Source organism: Oncorhynchus kisutch, linkage group LG26, assembly GCF_002021735.2.
Source record: "Oncorhynchus kisutch isolate 150728-3 linkage group LG26, Okis_V2, whole genome shotgun sequence".
Classification (NCBI taxonomy): Eukaryota; Metazoa; Chordata; class Actinopteri; order Salmoniformes; family Salmonidae; genus Oncorhynchus; species Oncorhynchus kisutch.
The window spans coordinates 44,159,579-44,181,252 of record NC_034199.2 but is presented as its reverse complement, the minus strand read 5'-3'; the positions used below and the strand labels follow the sequence as shown (position 1 = coordinate 44,181,252).

At 43.6% G+C, this 21,674-nt stretch overlaps 1 protein-coding gene across 18 annotated transcripts in view; it reads right to left on the bottom strand.

Moving 5' to 3' along the window:
• The window catches only part of LOC109870770 (dedicator of cytokinesis protein 9), a 166,269-nt gene that overhangs the window by 117,837 nt on the left and 26,758 nt on the right, over window positions 1-21,674 (bottom strand). For 7 of the 18 annotated variants that reach the window (XM_031805976.1, XM_031805977.1, XM_031805978.1 and 4 more), the window contains exon 1: window positions 5,246-5,647. The exons of 4 other annotated variants lie outside the window; for them this stretch is intronic. In XM_031805976.1, the coding sequence (XP_031661836.1) occupies window positions 5,246-5,422 (177 nt within the window). In that variant the 5' untranslated portion in view covers window positions 5,423-5,647. Of the gene's footprint in view, window positions 1-5,245; window positions 5,652-21,674 lie in introns of those variants that run through there. 7 more of the 18 variants (XM_031805967.1, XM_031805969.1, XM_031805970.1 and 4 more) reach the window with 2 other exon arrangements.

Here is a 21,674-nt window from a genome sequence, read left to right as displayed (position 1 = left end):
TCTCTCTCTCTCTCTCTCTCTCTCTCTCCCTGAAACAGACAACTTGACCTCACTTCTCCCTCTCTCTCTCCCTGAAACAGACAACTTGACATCACTTCTCTCTCACTCTCGCCCCCTGAAACAAACATTCCATTGATAACACCAGCTGGCACCTTTGCTTTTGTGTCATAAACCTCTAGGAGTTTTAGAGGAGGAAGGAAGCTGTGCTCTTGTCAACAGTGTGGTAAGAACATAGTCACGCTGTACAACAGCTTAGCAGGAGTGACATAAAGACAAAGGACTAAATACTTAAAGAGCAGAAGCCTAAGAACCTCTTTTCACTGCACTACTTTGACAACACAAACTAGGTCCAGGAGAGATAGTGTAAAGAGACGGACATAAACTCAGCAAAAAAAGAAACGTCCTCTCACTGTCAACTGCGTTTCTTTTTCAGCAAATTTAACATATGTAAATATTTGTATGAACATAAAAAGAATCAACAACTGAGACATTAACTGAACAAGTTCCACAGACATGTGACTGACAGAAATTGAATAATGTGTCCCTGAACAAAGGGGGGGAGGGGGTCAAATTCAAAAGTAACAGTCAGTATCTGGTGTGGCCAGCAGCTGCATTAAGTACTGCAGTGAATATCCTCCTCATGGACTGCACCAGATTTGCCAGTTCTTGCTGTAAGATGTTACCCCACTCTTCCACCAAGGCACCTGCAAGTTCCTAGACATTTCTGGGGGGAATGGCCCTAGCTCTCACCCTCCGATCCAACAGATCCCAGACGTGCTCAATGGGATTGAGTTCTGGGCTCTTCGCTGGCCATGGCAGAACACTGACATTCCTGTCTTGTAGGAAATCATGCACAGAACAAGCAGTATGGCTGGTGGCATTGTCATGCTGGAGGGTCATGTCAGGATGAGCCTGCAGGAAGTGTACCACATGAGGGAGGAGGATGTCTTCCCTGTAACACACAGTGTTAAGATTGCCTGCAATGACAACAAGCTCAGTCCGATGATGCTGTGATACACCGCCCCAGACCATGACGGACCATCCACCTCCAAATCGATCCCGCTCCAGAGTACAGGCCTCGGTGTAACACTCATTCTTTCAACGATAAATGCAAATCCGACCATCACCCCTGGTGAGACAAAACAGCGACTCATCAGTGAAGAGCACTTTTTGGCAGTCATGTCTGGTCCAGCGACGGTGGGTTTGTGCCCATAGGCGATGTTGTTGCCGGTGATGTCTGTTGAGGACCTGCCTTACAACAGGCCTACAAGCCCTCATTCCAGCCCCTCTCAGCCTATTGCGGACAGTCTGAGCACTGATGGAGGGATTGTGCGTTCCTGGTGTAACTCGGGCAGTTGTTGTTGCCATCCTGTACCTGTCCCGCAGGTGTGATGTTCGGATGATCCGATCCTGTGCAGGTGTTATTACACGTGGTCTGCCAATGCAAGAACGATCAGCTGTCCGTCCTGTCTCCCTGTAGCGCTGTCTTCGGCATCTCAGAGTACGGCCATTGCAATATATTGCCCTGGCCACATCTGCAGTCCTCATGCCTCCTTGCAGCATGCCTAAGGCACGTACACGCATATGAGCAGGGACCCTGGGCATCTATCTTTTCGTGTTTTTCAGAGTCAGTAGAAAGACCTCTTTAGTGTCCTAAGTTTTCAGAACTGTGACCTTAATTGCCTACCGTCTGTCAGCTGTTCAACAGGTGCATGTTCATTAATTGTTTATGGTTCACTTAACAAGCCTGGGAAACCGTGTTTAAAACCCTTTACAATGAAGAATTGTGAAGTTGTTTGGATTTTTACGAATTGTCTTTGAAAGACAGGGTCCTGAAAAAGGGCTGTTTCTTTTTTTTGCTGAGTTTAGATTAACATTTCTCTTTAAGAGACATCTCCCACATTGCCTCTGATACCACATACCCCCCTTTGAGTGGTAACAGTGTAAAGACAAAGATTCAGCCACAATAATTACCTTAATACCAGAAGACAGCATTGTTGCTCTGTTAGACAAATTGAAAATCACAGGCTTGTAAAATATCCACACATTTGTGAATCATTGCATGAAGTGTGCAACACTATGTGCAATATGGTTTCGATGTTCCTGTTAAGTTTGAATTGCTATTCTTATTTAGTTTGTTTATTTACTATGGTATTTATGGTATGACAATAGCTGCATGCCCTGATTTCAGAGGCCATATCACCATAAATGCTGTATGACCACTGCAGATGTCAGATTGACCATGCAGAGCCTTTTACTGTATGAGCCTGGACGGAATATCTTCCTCCTCCTGCCACCCCTATTTGAGTCTGTGTGTGTGTGTGTGTGTGTGTGTGTGTGTGCCTTCAATCTGTTCACATCACAGTTAACCTGACTGTCACATTCAGCAGGAGGAACGGGCCATCAGCATCCATCAGACATAGTTAGGACGCAACCCAAATGGCATCCGATTCTCTACATGGACCATAGGGCTCAGTTAAAAAATAACTGCACTATATAGGGAATAGGGTGCAATTTGGGATGCATCCTTAGAGAGAAAACAAGACAAAGGTCAGGACAGACAAGCTGGTACCGGGTAGAACAGAAGACGCCCCCGACTGCAGCCAGCCAGCAGCTGGAAGGGTTGATTGATTTCTAGCAGACACAGAACCCACTGTCTCACTGTACAGGGTTTAACCCATTGAGCGGAGCACAGAGGGGAGACTCACCACACCTCCGCTTATATTTCACACAGCATCAAGTAAAATACAGTCCTCTAGGCTTACTTCTGAAATGCGGTATGTCAGTTAAAGGAGAAAATGGATGCATTTATCAAAAAACAAATACGATGCTCATTTTAAGTACATAAAAGCGATCTAGTGGCTTTGAGCTCATTTTTTAATTTGACCTTTATTTAACCAGGCAAGTCAGTTAAGAACACATTCTTATTTTTCAATGACGGCCTGGGAACAGTGGGTTAACTGCCTGTTCAGGGGCAGAACGACAGATTTGTACCTTGCCAGCTCGGGGGTTTGAACTCGCAACCTTCCGGTTACTAGTCCAACGCTCTAACCACTAGGCTACGCTGCCGCCCTGCTGCTGCCCCTAATATATGGTATTCATCCCCGTTGGCGTTTTTCCTATTTTGTTGCATTAAAACCTGTAATTTAAATAGATTTTTATTTGGACTTCATGTACTGAACATACACAAAATCGTCCAAATTGGTGAAGTGAACTGGAAAAAAATAAAAAATACAAAACGGAAAAGTGGTGTGTGCATATTTATTCACCCCTTTACTATGAATGAAGCTAAATAAGATCTGGTGCAACCAATTACCTTCAGAAGTCACACAATTAGTTAAATAAAGTCCACCTGTGTGCAATCTGTGTCACATGATCTGTCACATGATCTCAGTATGTATACACCTGTTCTGAAAAGCCCCAGAGTCTGCAACACCACTAAGCAAGGGGCTCCACCAAGCAAGTGGCACCATGAAGACCAAGGAGCTCTCCAAACAAGTCAGGGACAAAGTTGTGGAGAAGTACAGATCAGGTTTGGCTTATAAATAAATATCAGAAACTTTGAACATCTCACGGAGCACCATTAAATCCATTATTAAAAAAAGGCCACAAAGAGAACAAAGACAACCCTGAAGGAGCCGCAAAGCTCCACAGCAGAGATTGGAGTATCTGTCCACAGGACCACTTTAAGCCGTACACTCCACAGGGCTGGGCTTTACGGAAGAGTGTCCAGAAAAAAAACATTGTTTCAAGAAAAAAGTAAGCAAACACGTTTGGTGTTCAAAGGCATGTGGGAGACTCCACAAACATATGGAAGAAGGTACTCTGGTCAGATGAGACTAAAATTGGGCTTTTTGGCAATCAAGAAAAACGCTATACCTGGTGCAAACCCAACACCTTTCATCACCCCGAGGACACCATCCCCTCAGTGAAGCATGGTGGTGGCAGCATCATGCTGTGTGGATGTTTTTCATCGGCAGGGACTGGGAAATTGGTCAGAATTGAAGGAAGGATGGATGATGCTAAATACAGGGAAATTCTTGAGGGAAACATTTTTCAGTCTTCCAGAGATTTGAGACTGGGATGGAGGTTCACCTTCCAGCAGGACAATGACCCTAAGCATACTGTCAAAGCAACACTTGAGTGGTTTAAGGGGAAATATTTAAATGTCTTGGAATGGTATAGTCAAATCCCAGACCTCAATCCAATTAATGGTATGACTTAAAGATTGCTGTACACCAGCGGAACCCAATTTGAAGGAGCTGGAGCAGTTTTGCCTTTAAGAATGGGCAAAAATCCCAGTGGCTAGATGTGCCAAGCTTTTAGAGACATACCCCAAGAGACTTGCAGCTGTAATTGCTGCATAAGGTGTCTCTACAAAGTATTGCCTTTGGGGAGGGGAGGGGGGTGGGGGGGTGAATAGTTATTCATGCTCAAGTTTTCTATTTTTTGTCTTGTTTCTCTTTTGTTTCACAATAGAAAATATTTAGCATCTTCAAAGTGGTAGGCATGTTGTGTAAATCAAATGATAAAAATCTATTTTAATTCCAGGTTGTAAGGCAACAAAATAGGAAAAATGCCAAGGGGGGTGAATACTTTCACAAGCCACTGTATCAACACAATGGGATCAGGCCTACTTCCCTACAGATCAGGAAACCTGGTAGATGCTTTGACCTACAGTAAAGTGGGCTCTGACCATCTTTGATCCATTTGTCATATCACATTTTGCTACCATGGTGCTTGGTGTTAAAGGAAACCTTGAAAAGTTCCCCACATAATGGACAGGTTATGGGAATGCAGTCGATTTAGGAACTGAGATCCTGTCTCCGGACACTGCTTTGATTAAATCTTTAATTTAAAGAAGCACCTGGCAGCTGTTGAATCTAAAGGGAAAGCAGGAGTGGAAGGTTGTGTGTTAAACTGTATAGTACAGGAAGGTACAGAAAGATGGAGAGACGATCAATCTGGCAGAAGTATTAACAACACACATGCAAAATATACACACGTTTGTATGCACACACACACACACACACACACACACACACACACACACAAACAAACATGTAGGAATATATATATATACACACACACAAGCAAACATGTAGGAATATAAATATACACACACACACACACACACACACACACACACACACACACACACACACACACACACACACACACACACACACACACACACACACACACACACACACACACACAGTACACTAACACATTGCACACACACCTTCAGTATTCTAGATTCTGGCCATGGGACCCAGGACTCCCCCCGGCTGCATGCTCCTTGGTCATCCTCTGTCTGCCAAACAGGCTGGGCTGTACCACTCTGGCAGGTGTACCCACAGTTCCTCTCTAAGACTGTACGTAGTCCGTCAAACACAACCACACTGGTGGTGCACCCCATCACTCCAGGTCCAAACAGGCATCACTCACTAGCCTCCTCAGGAGAGTCGGACGATGACCCAGTTCCCCATATCCAGCCCTCCTCCAGATTGGTTCATCTTGAAAACCAGCCACACCCGGATCCCCAACTTCCTAGGATGGCATAGCCCGGAAAGCCTGGAGAGAGAGTTTATCCAGCAAGGGAAAGAAGTCTCGGTCAGAGCCACAGCAGAGCAGAGCTCTCCCAGCCTGTGTTTGCAGGATGCCTCAGTCAGCAGTCAGAGAGAGAAAGAGGGAGGGAGAGAGAGAGAGGGAGGCAGAGAGAGAGAGGGAGGCAGAGAGAGAGAGGGAGGGAGAGAGAGGGAGGGAGAGAGAGTGAGAGATTGGGGGATGAGGGATGCTGTGAGTGCTGCTGCAGCCAACGCTTAACCTTTTTAAAATGCAGCTTCTATCAGCTGCTTCTGCGGATCCCTCCCTCCCTCCCTCCCTCCCTCCCTCCCTCCCTCCCTCCCTCCCTCCCTCCCTCCCTCCCTCCCTCCCTCCCCTGCCTCTCTCCCTCTCTCGCTCCCCTGCCTCTCCCTTCTTTGAAACCTCAATTATCTTTTTTCCCCCATATTCACAGTCAGCCTACACATCTGTGAATGAAAATATTAGCTTTTGTTTCATTCTTTGGAGAATGCATTCAGAAAGAAGCAGGCATAACCACACCCTAATCCAGTAGTGAAAGCTCTGCAAGGGGAGGGGATGTGACCACGAAGATCAAGGAGTTGACTAAGGACTAAATTAAGTGTACTAACTCCAGGTCTTCATCCAGAAGGGAGGCTGTTTCTACAGTCAGGCAAAGTAGCTCTACATCCAGAAGGGAGGCTGTTTCCACAGTCAGGCAAAGTAGCTTTGCATCCAGAAGGGATGCTGTTTCTACAGTCAGGCAAAGTATCTCTACATCCAGAAGGGAGGCTGTTTCTACAGTCAGGCAAAGTAGCTCTACATCCAGAAGGGAGGCTGTTTCTACAGTCCGGCAAAGTAGCTCTACATCCAGAAGGGAGGCTGTTTCCACAGTCAGGCTAAGAGGAACATGGCTGAGTGCTTATTCAGTCCAAGTGGGAAACAAGGAGCAACAAGGGACAACATTTCCCTGAATCAAATTATTGAGTTAACCTAATTTCCACTTGACTAAATCATGAATAATGACATAGCAGCATACTGATTAAGGAAAGCCTTAATAAAAACATTGATTAAAAACTTCATCCTCGGGCCAGGATGTTTGGAAAGCAGTTTTCTAAATGAACATGATCCTCTGTAATCTTCTCGAGCAAGGAAAAGCGAATAAAAAAAACTGGATTTGTGGCAAACCTTCTCTGTGACTTGACATACTAACAGCAGCTGAGTCAATCAGTCTGTATTCAAAGACAAATCTACTTTACGTTAGAAACCTAGAGAATGTCAGATATGGTAAAAAAAAAGATATTGTCTGTGAGTGCCACAGAACTGATGTTACAGGCCAAGATAAAAATCCAACCAGGAAGTGCCGCATTTTTTAAAACCGCCTCATGCCAATGACTCCTTATATGGCTGTGAATGAGCTACGAATGAGCTTACGTTTTCCACGTTTTCCCCAAGGTGTCTACAGCATTGTGATGTCTTTTTAGGCATTTCCATTGAAGAATGGCTGTAAGGGACCATATATAGCATGTGGTCACATGGTGTCTCCCGCAGAAAATCTCGAGTAAAATACTGAGGTAGCCATTTTTCCAATCGCTTCTTATGAGAAACCAATTGCCTCGACGGATATATTATCGAATATATATGTTAAAAACACCTTGAGGATGGATCCTAAACAACGTTTGCCGTGTTTCTGTCGATATTATGGAGCAAATTTTGAAAAAAGTTTGGCGTTATAGTTGCAGCATTTTCCGGTCGATTTCTCAGCCAAGCATGATGAAGAAACGGGAGCTATTTCGCCTACAAAAATAATATTTTTGGAAAAAAGGAACATTTGCTATCTAACTGGGAGTCTCCTGAGTAAAAGCATCTGAAGTTCTTCAAAGGAAAATGATTTAATTTGGTTGCTTTTCTTATTTTCGTGAAAATGTTGCCTGCTGTCAGCAGAGCCTAGCATAGCATTATGCTATGATAAACTTACACAAATGCTTGTCTAGCGTTGGCTGTAAACACATATTTTGAAAATCTGTGATGACAGTGTTGTTAACAAAAGGCTAAGCTTGTGTTTGAATATATTTATTTAATTTCATTTGTGATTTTCATGAATAGGAAAAGTTTATGTCCGCTGCGTTATGCTAATGCCTTTGAGGCTATGATTACGCTCCCGGATACGGGTTTGCTCATCGCAAGAGATTTTAAATAAAGTTTTGTCTTATCATCATCATCATATTTGAAAATGAACAGATTTGATAGACAGTTTCATTATTTTGACTTCCCCACAATTCATTGGAAATGTACACTTGTAACATAGTCTATTAACTAGCAAATCTACTGCAACTCTACAAATGTTCCAATAGAGCTGAGAGAATTCTGCCATTTTTAAGCTCATTTCCAGCAATTCTTCGCTGTTTGGCATGGAGCTAAGAGACCATTTTTCAGTTTTAAAGCTAATTTCCTGACATTCTACGCATTTTGCATGGCTAATGCTGTTTCTCTGCTCAAACATAACAAAATCAAGAGCTTTGTCCTCCCTGTTCTGCCAAGTGAATAAAAAAAATATTAGAAGGGCAATTCCATGGTAACGCACTTTAAAATGTGCGTTACCATGGAAAACAAAAACCATTCATTTCAAGGTCTACCGAACCATACAACTCTAAGCACTTCTTTTAAAAATGTCCACTGAAAATGTCCACTGAAAATGTGCACTGGTAAATCTCCCTCAGGTTTTCATGGAACCACATTTTCCAAAAACTCTTAAATATCTGCTCCGAATTAAGATTCAAAGATGTCTACAGAAAGAATGGCATGTCGGCTATTACATGGCACCTTGACCTTGAAAAAAGTACCTTTTGGTTATTGAACTACAGTAAGTGAAGTGGATTTACACCCAGTAACAGAATTACGGTAACGGAATCACACAGGTTTTTTTTACACAAGTTTTGACATCACAGCGCAGCAGAATACAGTAGAGTACAGTGCAGTACAATTAAGCACAGCAGAGTACAGTAGAGTACAGTGCAGTACAATTAAGCACAGCAGAGTAGAGTAGGGTAAAGTACAGCACAGCAGACTACAGTAGAGTACAGTAGAGTACAGTGCAGTACAATAAAGTAGAGTAGAGTAGGGTAAAGTACAGCACAGCAGAGTACAGTAGAGTACAGTGCAGTACAATAAAGGAGAGTAGAGTAGGGTAAAGTACAGCACAGTAGAGTATAGTAGAGTACAGTGCAGTACAATTAAGCACAGCAGAGTAGAGTAGGGTAAAGTACAGCACAGCAGAGTACAGTAGAGTACAGTAGAGTACAGTGCAGTACAATAAAGTAGAGTAGAGTAGAGTAGGGTAAAGTACAGCACAGCAGAGTACAGTAGAGTACAGTGCAGTACAATTAAGCACAGCAGAGTAGAGTAGGTAAAGTACAGCACAGCAGAGTACAGTAGAGTACAGTGCAGTACAATAAAGCAGAGCAGAGTAGAGTAGGGTAAGTACAGCACAGCAGAGTACAGTAGAGTATAGTAGAGTACAGTGCAGCACAATAAAGTAGAGTAGAGTAGGGTAAAGTACAGTGCAGTAGAGTACAGTAGAGTAGAGTAAATAAACTCAGTACAGTAGAGTATAATATACTGTACTCTACTTTTCTTTACTGTACTGTATTCTACTGTGCTCTATTCACTGTACTGCCCTCTACTGTATTGTACTGTATTGTGCTGTATTGTACTTTATTGTACTGTACTGTGCCGTGTTAGCCAAACTTGTGAAAAATATTGTATGTCTATGATAGGTTCAGCTTTGGTCCTGTCCGGTCCCTCTGTGGATGTTAACATCAAGGCCAAGTATATATGGTACAGCATGTCTCCTAGTTACTGAAGTACATACAGTACAGCATGTCTCCTAGTTACTGAAGTACATACAGTACAGCATGTCTCCTAGTTAATGAAGTATGTACAGTACAGCATGTCTCCTAGTTACTGAAGTATGTACAGTACAGCATCTCTCCTGGTTATTGAAGAACAGTACATCTTCCTATATAATGGAAAGGTTAATCCACCAGAAATAGGACGGATAATAAGTACACCATTTAGAATGAGATTCATTCTAAAACATATGAATATTTAATTTGTTATGAATTTAGAAGTACAAATGTATGCAAACAGTGGCTGCGGTCTGTCAATGGGTACAGGGTAATTCATCTAAGAGTGGCTGCAGCCTGTCTATGGGTACAGGGAAATTCACCTAAGAATGGCATCAGCGTAAATCCATTTTAATTCAATCACTTCGACAGCATCTAGTTTGATAAAAAAATAATTTAAAAAAATGTATATGTTTATATGTTTGCCCAAGTGACTTTTTGGACCTGAATGCCAAAACATTCAGGAGATACAGTTGCTCAAAGTTGAGTCATTTTGCATACCCCACAATACCATGAAACATCCGTGTGTCATGACGTTGGCCTGTGGATAAGGTTTATAACCCCCCCCCCCCATAAATACCTTTCTCCCTTCCCTCTATCTTGTCTCTATAGAGAGACTCTTGAGTAGCCTTTGTTAAACAGAGATGCTGGGAACATCAGAAGGTGGGAGGAAATGAACCATATTTTGGTAATCCAACCAGTTGAACATATGCGTTGGTACTTAATGAATATGATGCCAGTTCGGTTGTCATCTGAAGCATTCTCATCGATGATAGGATGACATACACGGTACAGTGGAAAGTCTGCACATTATAGTTATCAGATTCACATGGAATTGTTGTTCAATTTCAATGTTTGAATATGAAATTATTTGTGAGGGGATGAAATGTGATTTTAGCTTCTAAAATGTGAGAATTGGGTTTTCATGAGTGAATTAGGCCCGACTCAGTGGCCCGCCCACGTGAAGAGACATTGGTTATAAACTATGAAACACGTCCTCCTCTCACTTCCTATATAAAGCCTTGACGACAATATAACTTTCTGTTCCGGGTACATTAGGATGACGATCCGATGTCAGAAGGGTTTAGATAATAACTACAGAATGAAGCCAACCTCAGCATGAGCTTTGGTTGCGAATGGTATGAACTTTGAACTCTTATTCGCTACAGAAGTGATACCTCCTAGCCGTTGAGATAGCAACAGCAGCTGCAAACGTGGGCTAGGAAAGAACAGACAGACTATCCCGTCTACCACACAACGACGTTACTACAATGTATCCACTTTACCACCAGAGACATTCTTCCGAGGACAGGAAGATCTCTGTTGGCCAACACGACCAGCATCTACGACCAACCTACCGAAGCGCAGCTCAGAGTAAATATTTATTGCATTTTCCTTTTCCAAATGGGCGGTAATTTAGAATGCATAAGATTCTGTATTTACGATAGAGTAGCTGCCTACGGCCCAATAGAGACATCGCTTCTCCCTTTGTTCTTCAGTCTTCCCGCTCTTTCACTTAAACCCAGCCCCCTTTTCTTTGGGTAACCAGCTGTCATATCTGTTCCGTCCGCTAGGGACGTTTTCCTTTATGACATAATTTGTAATCAAGGTATGATTCATTCTGTGTAGATGTAATTCTGTGTGATTAGTTAGGTATTTAGTAAATAAATAATTGAACCCAATTTTGTACTGCTGATTCAACTTGTTAGCCAGGGTTCGTGAAGATAACCAAGAATTTACAACTTTCAGATGAGACTAAAATAAGGTGACGTTTAATATTGACTGCTATTGATGTAAAATATTACTAGGTCTTTAAGAGTTTATTCAGAAGATAACAGCTCTATAAATATTATTTTGTGGTTCCCCGACTTTCTAGTTAATTCCATTTACCTGATTAGCTCAATCAGATAATATTAATTACAGAGAAAGGATTTTATAGAATAGCATGTCATATCACTTAATCCGGCATAGCCAAAGACACGACTCATGTTACTTGAAAAGATGGACGGTTTGATATCATTAAAAATTCTGGTTGTCAAACCATTTTATTACTTATTGAAAAAAAAAGTAATTAAAAAATTGTAATTTTTAAATCTTTAACGTCAATTATCTAAAAACGTGTAAATGAAAAAAAAACTAACGTTATATATTATTCACATTTCACATCATCTGAGCTTTTTGTGTTGTGCCCGCCATCGGTTGAGACACACCATGCTCTTGCAGTCAGTCTATGGGTACAGGGCAATTCACCTAAGAATGGCTGCGGTCAGTCTATGGGTACAGGGTAATTCACTTAAGAATGGCTGCAGTCTGTCTATGGGTACAGGGTAATTCACTTAAGAATGGCTGCAGTCTGTCTATGGGTACAGGATAATTCTCTTAAGAATGGCTGCGGTCTGTCTATGGGTACAGGATAATTCACTTAAGAATGGCTGCGGTCTGTCTATGGGTACAGGATAATTCTCTTAAGAATGACTGCAGTCTGTCTATGGGTACAGGATAATTCTCTTAGGATTGGCTGCAGTCTGTTTTATGGGTACAGGGTAATTCACCTAAGAGTGGTGGCAGTCTGTCTATGTGCTACTCCATTACAGTAACAGCTATACTGAGGGGGCAATAACATTGATCAGGACACACACCACATGCAGCATGAAAAGTGCTTCCTAAGGTTCAGTGTGCTGAACTCCCTCTGCATGCGTGTCTGTGCTCTGTTAATATTTCAGCAGCATTTGACACACTGAACTACATTAGACTAGGGGGAAGAGATGAGCTGTGGAGGAGAGCAGCTGTGCCCGGGTATAAGGGGATTCAGATGGAGAGAGAGAGAGAGGGAGAGAGAGAGAGACGGAGAGCTGGAGTAGGGACGGAGGGAGAAGACTTCAATTATACTCACTGATTAGAAATACATCCACTCTCCCCATCCCCCATGGCCTGCATTCTAAAGCAGGATAGACTGTCAGATGGTGGAAAGAGGGCTTTTAGGCTTAACATACAGAACAGCAAGTCGCTTGCTGTGGTGAGTGCAGTGAACCCATCCCCTAAGTAAGATACTGTATATTATATTAATAATATTATGACAAAGCAATGTCAGAGTGACTTTACAGCAGAGTGGTTTCATACGAAACCAGGTCAAAAAATTAAATCCATAGAAGCCTCCATCATTTTTCATCTGTAGGTGGTACAATGTTTTACCACCTGCTCTGTAATAGTATTTTGCTTTAAATACAAATAGGTTTACATAAAAATATTCATATAGAAAAATGTTAACATGAATATTGTAAAAACTACATTTATTTTTGATTTGGTCGAATGTTTTAATACAGTGTATTATTGGACATAATATAGTCTACAGGCATATCACCACTCCAGAGTGGGATCTATGTTAGTTTTAAAGATTTGATTCATTTTACACAGAGAAACTGGCATAGTAGGCAATGTAACAATTCACAGGCCTCCTTTTACTTGTATTGTTGGCCATCCTATAAATCACCAGCAGAGGGCGACCATTTTGAATCCATTTTCACATTCACTCTGTTGGTAATGTTTACAAATTGGTCATATCTCGTAAAGTAGCAGAGATCCCAATCTGGAACAGTAATATGCCCGAACAGTATATTATGTTCAACAATATATTGAAACATTCACCAAATCCAAAATTTTATATTTTCAATATTCATAAATTAATGTACTTTTTCATTTTAAAATTTTGCTTTCAGATACAAATGTAAAAAATACACATAGTGTACAAAGCATTAAGAACACCTTCCAAATTTTGAGTGGCACCCCTTTGGCAGGAATTACAGTTGTGAGTCTTCTTCAGTATGTCTCTAAAAGTAAACACCTGGATTGTGCAATATTTGGCCATTATTCTTTTCAAAAATCTTCAAGCTCTGTTAAGATGTTGGGGATGATAGCTAGACATAGATTTTCAAGCAGATTTAAGTCAAAACTGCCACTCAGGAACATTCACTGTCTTCTTGGTAAGCAACTCCAGTGTAGATTTGGCCTTGTGTTATTGTCCTACTAAAAGGTGAATAGCTCTCCCAGTGTCTGGTGTAAAGCAGACTGAAGCAGGTTCTCCTCTAGGATTTTGCTTGTTACTTTTCATCCTGAAAAACTAGCCAGTATTTGCCGATGTCAAGCATACCCATAACATGATACAGCCACCATCATGCTTGAAAATAAGGAGGCAGGCAGTTACTCTGTGATGTGTTGTGTTGGATATGCCCCAAACATAAGGACAAAAAGTGTATTCCTTTGCCATGAAATCTTTGCAGTATTACCTTTGTGTGTTGTTGCATACAAGATGCATTAGAATATTTTATTCTGTATATTTATATTGTTATCTTCACTCAGTCATTTAGGTCATTATTTTTTGAGTCACTACAATGTTGTTAATCCATCCTCAATTCTCTACCATCACAGCCATTGAACTCTGTAGCCATTTTAAAATCACTAATTGTCACGTCCTGACCTTAGTTTATTTTTTATGTCTCTATTTTAGTTTGGTCAGGGCGTGAGTTGGGGGTGGGCATTCTATGTTTTGTGTTCTATGTTTTCTATTTCTATGTGTTTGGCCTGGTATGGTTCCCAATCAGAGGCAACTGGCTATCATTGTCTCTGATTGAGAACCATACTTAGGCAGCCTGCTCTCCCACTATGGGTTGTGGGTAGTTATTTTCTGTTCAGTGTTTTTGTTGCACCTTACAGAACAGTTTGTCTGTCGGTTTGTTGTTTTTGTTCAGTATTCATCTTTATTAAAATTATTATGAATATCTACCACACTGCACTTTGGTCCTCTTCTCCTCCCGATGACAATCGCTACACCAATGGCCTCATGGTAATATCCCTGAGCAGTTTCATTCCTGTCCTGCAGCTCAGTTTAGAAAAACGACTGTATCTTTGATGTGTCCGGGTGGTTTAATACATCATCCACAGCAGAATGATCAACTTGACCATGCTTAAAGAGATATTCTACAATGGGTTGGTCAAAACAAGCACTGTCATTGGTTCTAAGCCATGCTAAAAAACCTGTTTAGCACGGGTAAGACTATGACGCAAAAATGGGCATCTTGTTTTCTGTTCCATCTGACACATCCAGTGTCTCATCAGCTCATCCAGCCAATTAATTAACTTGATCTCCACTGTAAAAGGCATCTAGACATTATGTCCCCTTGCTTCTAACCTAACATTTGGTTTGCAATAGCAGGGGGTTGTACAACATTGCTGTAATATTGACATTTGATCTCCTCTGTCCTATTGAGAATGAACTTGTCAGGGCGAGATGAACATCTTTTCTCAGCCAGTTGAAATCACGAATCAGCATAATTTTTTATGGATATACAAGGAAATGTCAATTGAAAAAAACGCAGCAAAGCCGTTTCAAAAAAAAAGTTGTTCAGCACTTCCTCCTCGTGTACCATTGTTTTATTCAATGTCTGATTTGTTATTGTTACCCATCTACCAATCACTGCCCTTTCGAAAAGCTCCCTGGTCCTTGTAGTTGAATATGTGCTTGAAATTCAATACTTGACTGAGGGACCTTACAGATGTTGTATGTATGGGGGACAGAGGAAGGGTTAGTCATTCACTACTAGACTGAGGGACCTTACAGATGTTGTATGTATGGGGGACAGAGGAAGGGTTAGTCATTCACTACTAGACTGAGGGACCTTACAGATGTTGTATGTATGGGGGACAGAGGAAGGGTTAGTCATTCACTACTAGACTGAGGGACCTTACAGATGTTGTATGTATGGGGGACAGAGGAAGGGTTAGTCATTCACTACTAGACTGAGGGACCTTACAGATGTTGTATGTATGGGGGACAGAGGAAGGGTTAGTCATTCACTACTAGACTGAGGGACCTTACAGATGTTGTATGTATGGGGGACAGAGGAAGGGTTAGTCATTCACTACTAGACTGAGGGACCTTACAGATGTTGTATGTATGGGGGACAGAGGAAGGGTTAGTCATTCACTACTAGACTGAGGGACCTTACAGATGTTGTATGTATGGGGGAAAGAGAAAGGGTTAGTCATTCACTACTAGACTGAGGGACCTTACAGATGGTGTATGTATGGGGGACAGAGAAAGGGTTAGTCATTCACTACTAGACTGAGGGACCTTACAGATGTTGTATGTATGGGGGACAGAGCAAGGGTTAGTCATTCACTACTAGACTGAGGGACCTTACAGATGTTGTATGTATGGGGGACAGAGGAAGGGTTAGTCATTCACTACTAGACTGAGGGACCTTACAGATGTTGTATGTATGGGGGACAGAGGAAGGGTTAGTCATTCACTACTAGACTGAGGGACCTTACAGATGTTGTATGTATGGGGGACAGAGAAAGGGTTAGTCATTCACTACTAGACTGAGGGACCTTACAGATGTTGTATGTATGGGGGACAGAGGAAGGGTTAGTCATTCACTACTAGACTGAGGGACCTTACAGATGTTGTATGTATGGGGGACAGAGGAAGGGTTAGTCATTCACTACTAGACTGAGGGACCTTACAGATGGTGTATGTATGGGGGACAGAGAAAGGGTTAGTCATTCACTACTAGACTGAGGGACCTTACAGATGTTGTATGTATGGGGGACAGAGCAAGGGTTAGTCATTCACTACTAGACTGAGGGACCTTACAGATGTTGTATGTATGGGGGACAGAGGAAGGGTTAGTCATTCACTACTAGACTGAGGGACCTTACAGATGTTGTATGTATGGGGGACAGAGGAAGGGTTAGTCATTCACTACTAGACTGAGGGACCTTACAGATGTTGTATGTATGGGGGACAGAGGAAGGGTTAGTCATTCACTACTAGACTGAGGGACCTTACAGATGTTGTATGTATGGGGGACTGAGGAAGGGTTAGTCATTCACTACTAGACTGAGGGACCTTACAGATGTTGTATGTATGGGGGACAGAGGAAGGGTTAGTCATTCACTACTAGACTGAGGGACCTTACAGATGTTGTATGTATGGGGGACAGAGGAAGGGTTAGTCATTCACTACTAGACTGAGGGACCTTACAGATGTTGTATGTATGGGGGACAGAGGAAGGGTTAGTCATTCACTACTAGACTGAGGGACCTTACAGATGTTGTATGTATGGGGGACAGAGGAAGGGTTAGTCATTCACTACTAGACTGAGGGACCTTACAGATGTTGTATGTATGGGGGACAGAGGAAGGGTTAGTCATTCAAAAAGCATGTCAACCCCTACCATTTCACAGAGAATGAGCCCATGAAACTTATTATGTGTATTTTTAAGGCACATTTTACTCCTGAACAAATTTAAGCGCGCCTAAACAGAGGCTGAATACTTATGCAACAAATATATTTGACTTATTTAATGTGTAATAATCTTTAAACAAATATTTTCTTCCACTTTGACAGAGTATTTTGGATTGTTGACAAAAAAAATATGACAATGGAAATCAATTTTAATCCCACTTTGTAACGCAATAAATGGGGAGAAATCTGAATACTTTTGCAAGGCATCTCTTTGTCTAGTCAAGTGGGTTCTATCTCTTTAAATAAAAACATATCTGTCAACGGTGAGCACCAACACAAACAACAGCTAGGTTAACTGGTTGATGATTCATTACTAGAGGACATGTTTCTGAAGTGCCACAGTTGGTTGGGATAAATCTCTTACCTTGAGGACACAGATTCTTCCTCTTGCTGAGGCATGTCTCGAACCATGCAGCATACACCCAGTCCCATTATGAATCCCTTATCTTGTATTTTTGAATTTCAGAATTCATGACGATAGCGTGAGTTGGTATTATTGTTTTCATGCCATGGCCTGCAACAATGTTATTTGTGGTTGTGTCAGGGTTTGACCTTTAAAAGTCCCTTTGGAAAGCCATTTCAGCAACCAGCTGAGCTGCTAGAGAATTGCACATTTGCAACAGTACTCACCACCCCCGCTCGTTTTGGAGGGTTGATGTCAGGGAACGGTTTTCTTGACAAGGCAGTGCAAGACAATCTCATACATATGCAGGAGGTAAAGTCCATGAGTACTGCTGGGTATCAGGAAGGTACAGTCCATGAGTACTGCTGGGTATCAGGAAGGTACAGTCCATGAGTACTGCTGGGTATCAGGAGGTACAGTCCATGAGTACTGCTGGGTATCAGGAAGGTACAGTCCATGAGGACTGCTGGGTATCAGGAGGTACAGTCCATGAGTACTGCTGGGTATCAGGAGGTACAGTCCATGAGTACTGCTGGGTATCAGGAGGTACAGTCCATGAGTACTGCTGGGTATCAGGAGGTACAGTCCATGAGTACTGCTGGGTATCAGGAAGGTACAGTCCATGAGGACTGCTGGGTATCAGGAGGTACAGTCCATGAGTACTGCTGGGTATCAGGAGGTACAGTCCATGAGGACTGCTGGGTATCAGGAGGTACAGTCCATGAGTACTGCTGGGTATCAGGAAGGTACAGTCCATGAGGACTGCTGGGTATCAGGAGGTACAGTCCATGAGTACTGCTGGGTATCAGGAGGTACAGTCCATGAGTACTGCTGGGTATCAGGAGGTACAGTCCATGAGTACTGCTGGGTATCAGGAGGTACAGTCCATGAGTACTGCTGGGTATCAGGAGGTACAGTCCATGAGTGCTGCTGGGTATCAGGAAGGTACAGTCCATGAGTACTGCTGGGTATCAGGAGGTACAGTCCATGAGTACTGCTGGGTATCAGGAGGTACAGTCCATGAGTGCTGCTGGGTATCAGGAAGGTACAGTCCATGAGTACTGCTGGGTATCAGGAGGTACAGTCCATGAGTACTGCTGGGTAGAGCTTGGCCATATGGAGAAAATTCTTTATCGCCAGAAATTGCCTGAATTGACGCTATAACGATAACTATAACGATAAGTTCTAGTTCTAAAATATCCTTAAAACTATTTGTAGCCATCTATTTTCCTATTATCAATCACCCAAATTAGCAAATGCATTTCATTTTATACTTCACATTTCTCTAGTATCGACAATTTAATGAACGATGTCTACAAAAATAAGTGATCGGTGTGGTTGGTGTCGATACATTTTGGTTTATTGTCCCAGCTTTACTGCTGGGTATCCACTCCACCCCTCACCACCAACCAACCAATCACAAACCATCAAGAGGTACAGTCCATGAGTACTGCTGGGTATCCACTCCACCCCTCACCACCAACCAACCAATCACAAACCATCAAGAGGTACAGTCCATGAGTACTGCTGGGTATCCACTAGACCTTTCACCACCAACCAATCCCACTGCACTTTCTACCATTCCCCATCACCACTAACCAATCACACTCCACCCTCCTTCACCCTCACCACCAACCAATCACACTCCACCATTCTTCACCATCACCACCAACCGATCACACAACACCCTTCACCATCAGCACCAACCAATCACACTCCACCATTCTTCACCATCAGCACCAACCGATCACACTACACCCTTCACCATCAGCACCAACCAATCACACTCCACCATCACCACCAACCAATCACACTCCACCTTTCCATCCTTCACCATCATCACCAACCAACCAATCACACTCCACCCCTCCACCCTTCACCATCAACACCAACCAATCACACTCCACCCTTCACCATTACCACAAACCAACTAATCCCCTCATCAAGAGGTGGAAGCCTTGGAGAGGATTAACGCAGAGGAATGACTGCCAATGATAAACTGGTACTGATAGTGCTGCAGTGCAGGGGAGAAACCAGTCTGTGTATGTGTGTGTGTAGTAATGTACAGTACTGTGCTGTCCTTTCTGTGCTAATGATGAATAATTGAGGCCAGGCTGGGTGGTGCTGAATCACAGGGATCAGCTGTCTCTGCTGCCCCACTCTACTAACCCTCTACTGCCCCACTCTACTAACTTCTACTGTCCCACTCTACTAACCTCTACTGCCCCACTCTACTAACCTCTACTGTCCCACTCTACTAACCCTACTGTCCCACTCTACTAACCTCTACTGCCCCACTTTACTAACCCTACTGTCCCACTCTACTAACCCTACTGCCCCACTCTACTAACCCCTACTGCCCCACTCGACTAACCCCTACTGCCCCACTCTACTAACCCTACTGCCCAACCCTACTAACCTCTACTGCCCCACTCTACCAACCCTACTGCCCCACTCTACTAACCTCTACTGCCCCGACTCTACTAACCCTACTGCAAAACTCTACTAACCCTACTGCCCCACTATACTAACCTCTAATGCCCCACTCTACTAACCCTACTGCCCCACTCTACTAACCCTACTGCCCCACTCTACTAACCTCTACTGCCCCACTCTACTAACCTCTAATGCCCCACTCTACTAACCCTACTGCCCAACCCTACTAACCTCTACTGCCCCACTCTACCAACCCTACTGCCCCACTCTACTAACCTCTACTGCCCCACTATACTAACCCCTAATGCCCCACTCTACTAACCTCTACTGCCCCACTCTACTAACCTCTACTGCCCCACTATACTAACCCCTAATGCCCCACTCTACTAACCTCTACTGCCCCACTCGACTAACCCCTACTGCCCCACTCTACTAACCCTACTGCCCAACCCTACTAACCTCTACTGCCCCACTCTACCAACCCTACTGCCCCACTCTACTAACCTCTACTGCCCCGACTCTACTAACCCTACTGCAAAACTCTACTAACCCTACTGCCCCACTATACTAACCTCTAATGCCCCACTCTACTAACCCTACTGCCCCACTATACTAACCTCTAATGCCCCACTCTACTAACCCTACTGCCCCACTCTACTAACCCCTACTGCCCCACTCTACTAACCCTACTGCCCCACTCTACTAACCCTACTGCCACACTCTACTAACCTCTACTGCCCTGTTCTACTAACCTCTACTGCCCCACTCTACTAACCTCTACTGCCCCACTCTACTAACCCCTACTGCCCCACTCTACTAACCCTACTGCCCCACTCTACTAACCCTACTGCCCCACTCTACTAACCTCTACTGCCACACTCTACTAACCTCTACTGCCCTGTTCTACTAACCTCTACTGCCCTGTTCTACTAACCTCTACTGTCCCACTCTACTAACCTCTACTGCCCCACTCTACTAACCCCTACTGCCCCACTCTACTAACCCTACTGCCCCACTCTACTAACCCTACTGCCCCACTCTACTAACCTCTACTGCCCCACTCTACTAACCCCTACTGCCCCACTCTACTAACCTCTACTGCCCCACTTTACTAACCCCTACTGCCCCACTCTACTAACCCTACTGCCCCACTTTACTAACCTCTACTGCCCCACTCTACTAACCCCTACTGCCCCACTCTACTAACCCTACTGCCCCGCTTTACTAACCCCTACTGCCCCACTCTACTAACCTCTACTGCCCCACTCTACTAACCCTACTACCCCACTCTACTAACCTCTACTGCCCCACTCTACTAACCCTACTACCCCACTCTACTAACCCCTACTGCCCCACTCTACTGCCCCACTCTACTAACCCCTACTGCCCCACTCTACTAACCCCTACTGCCCCACTCTAGTGCCCCACTCTACTAACCCTACTGCCCCACTCTACTGCCCCACTCTACTAACCCTACTGCCCCACTCTACTAACCCCTACTGCCCCACTCTACTATCCCCTACTGCCCCACTCTAGTGCCCCACTCTACTAACCCTACTGCCCCACTCTACTGCCCCACTCTACTAACCCTACTGCCCCACTCTACTGCCCCACTCTACTAACCCTACTGCCCCACTCTACTAACCCCTACTGCCCCACTCTACTAACCCTACTGCCCCACTCTACTAACCCCTACTGCCCCACTCTACTAACCCTACTGCCCCACTATACTAACCTCTAATGCCCCCACTCTACTAACCCTACTGCCCCACTCTACTAACCCCTACTGCCCCACTCTACTAAACCCTACTGCCCCACTCTACTAACCCTACTGCCACACTCTACTAACCTCTACTGCCCTGTTCTACTAACCTCTACTGCCCCACTCTACTAACCTCTACTGCCCCACTCTACTAACCCCTACTGCCCCACTCTACTAACCCTACTGCCCCACTCTACTAACCCTACTGCCCCACTCTACTAACCCTACTGCCCCACTCTACTGCCCCCACTCTACTAACCCTACTGCCCCACTCTACTGCCCCACTCTACTAACTCT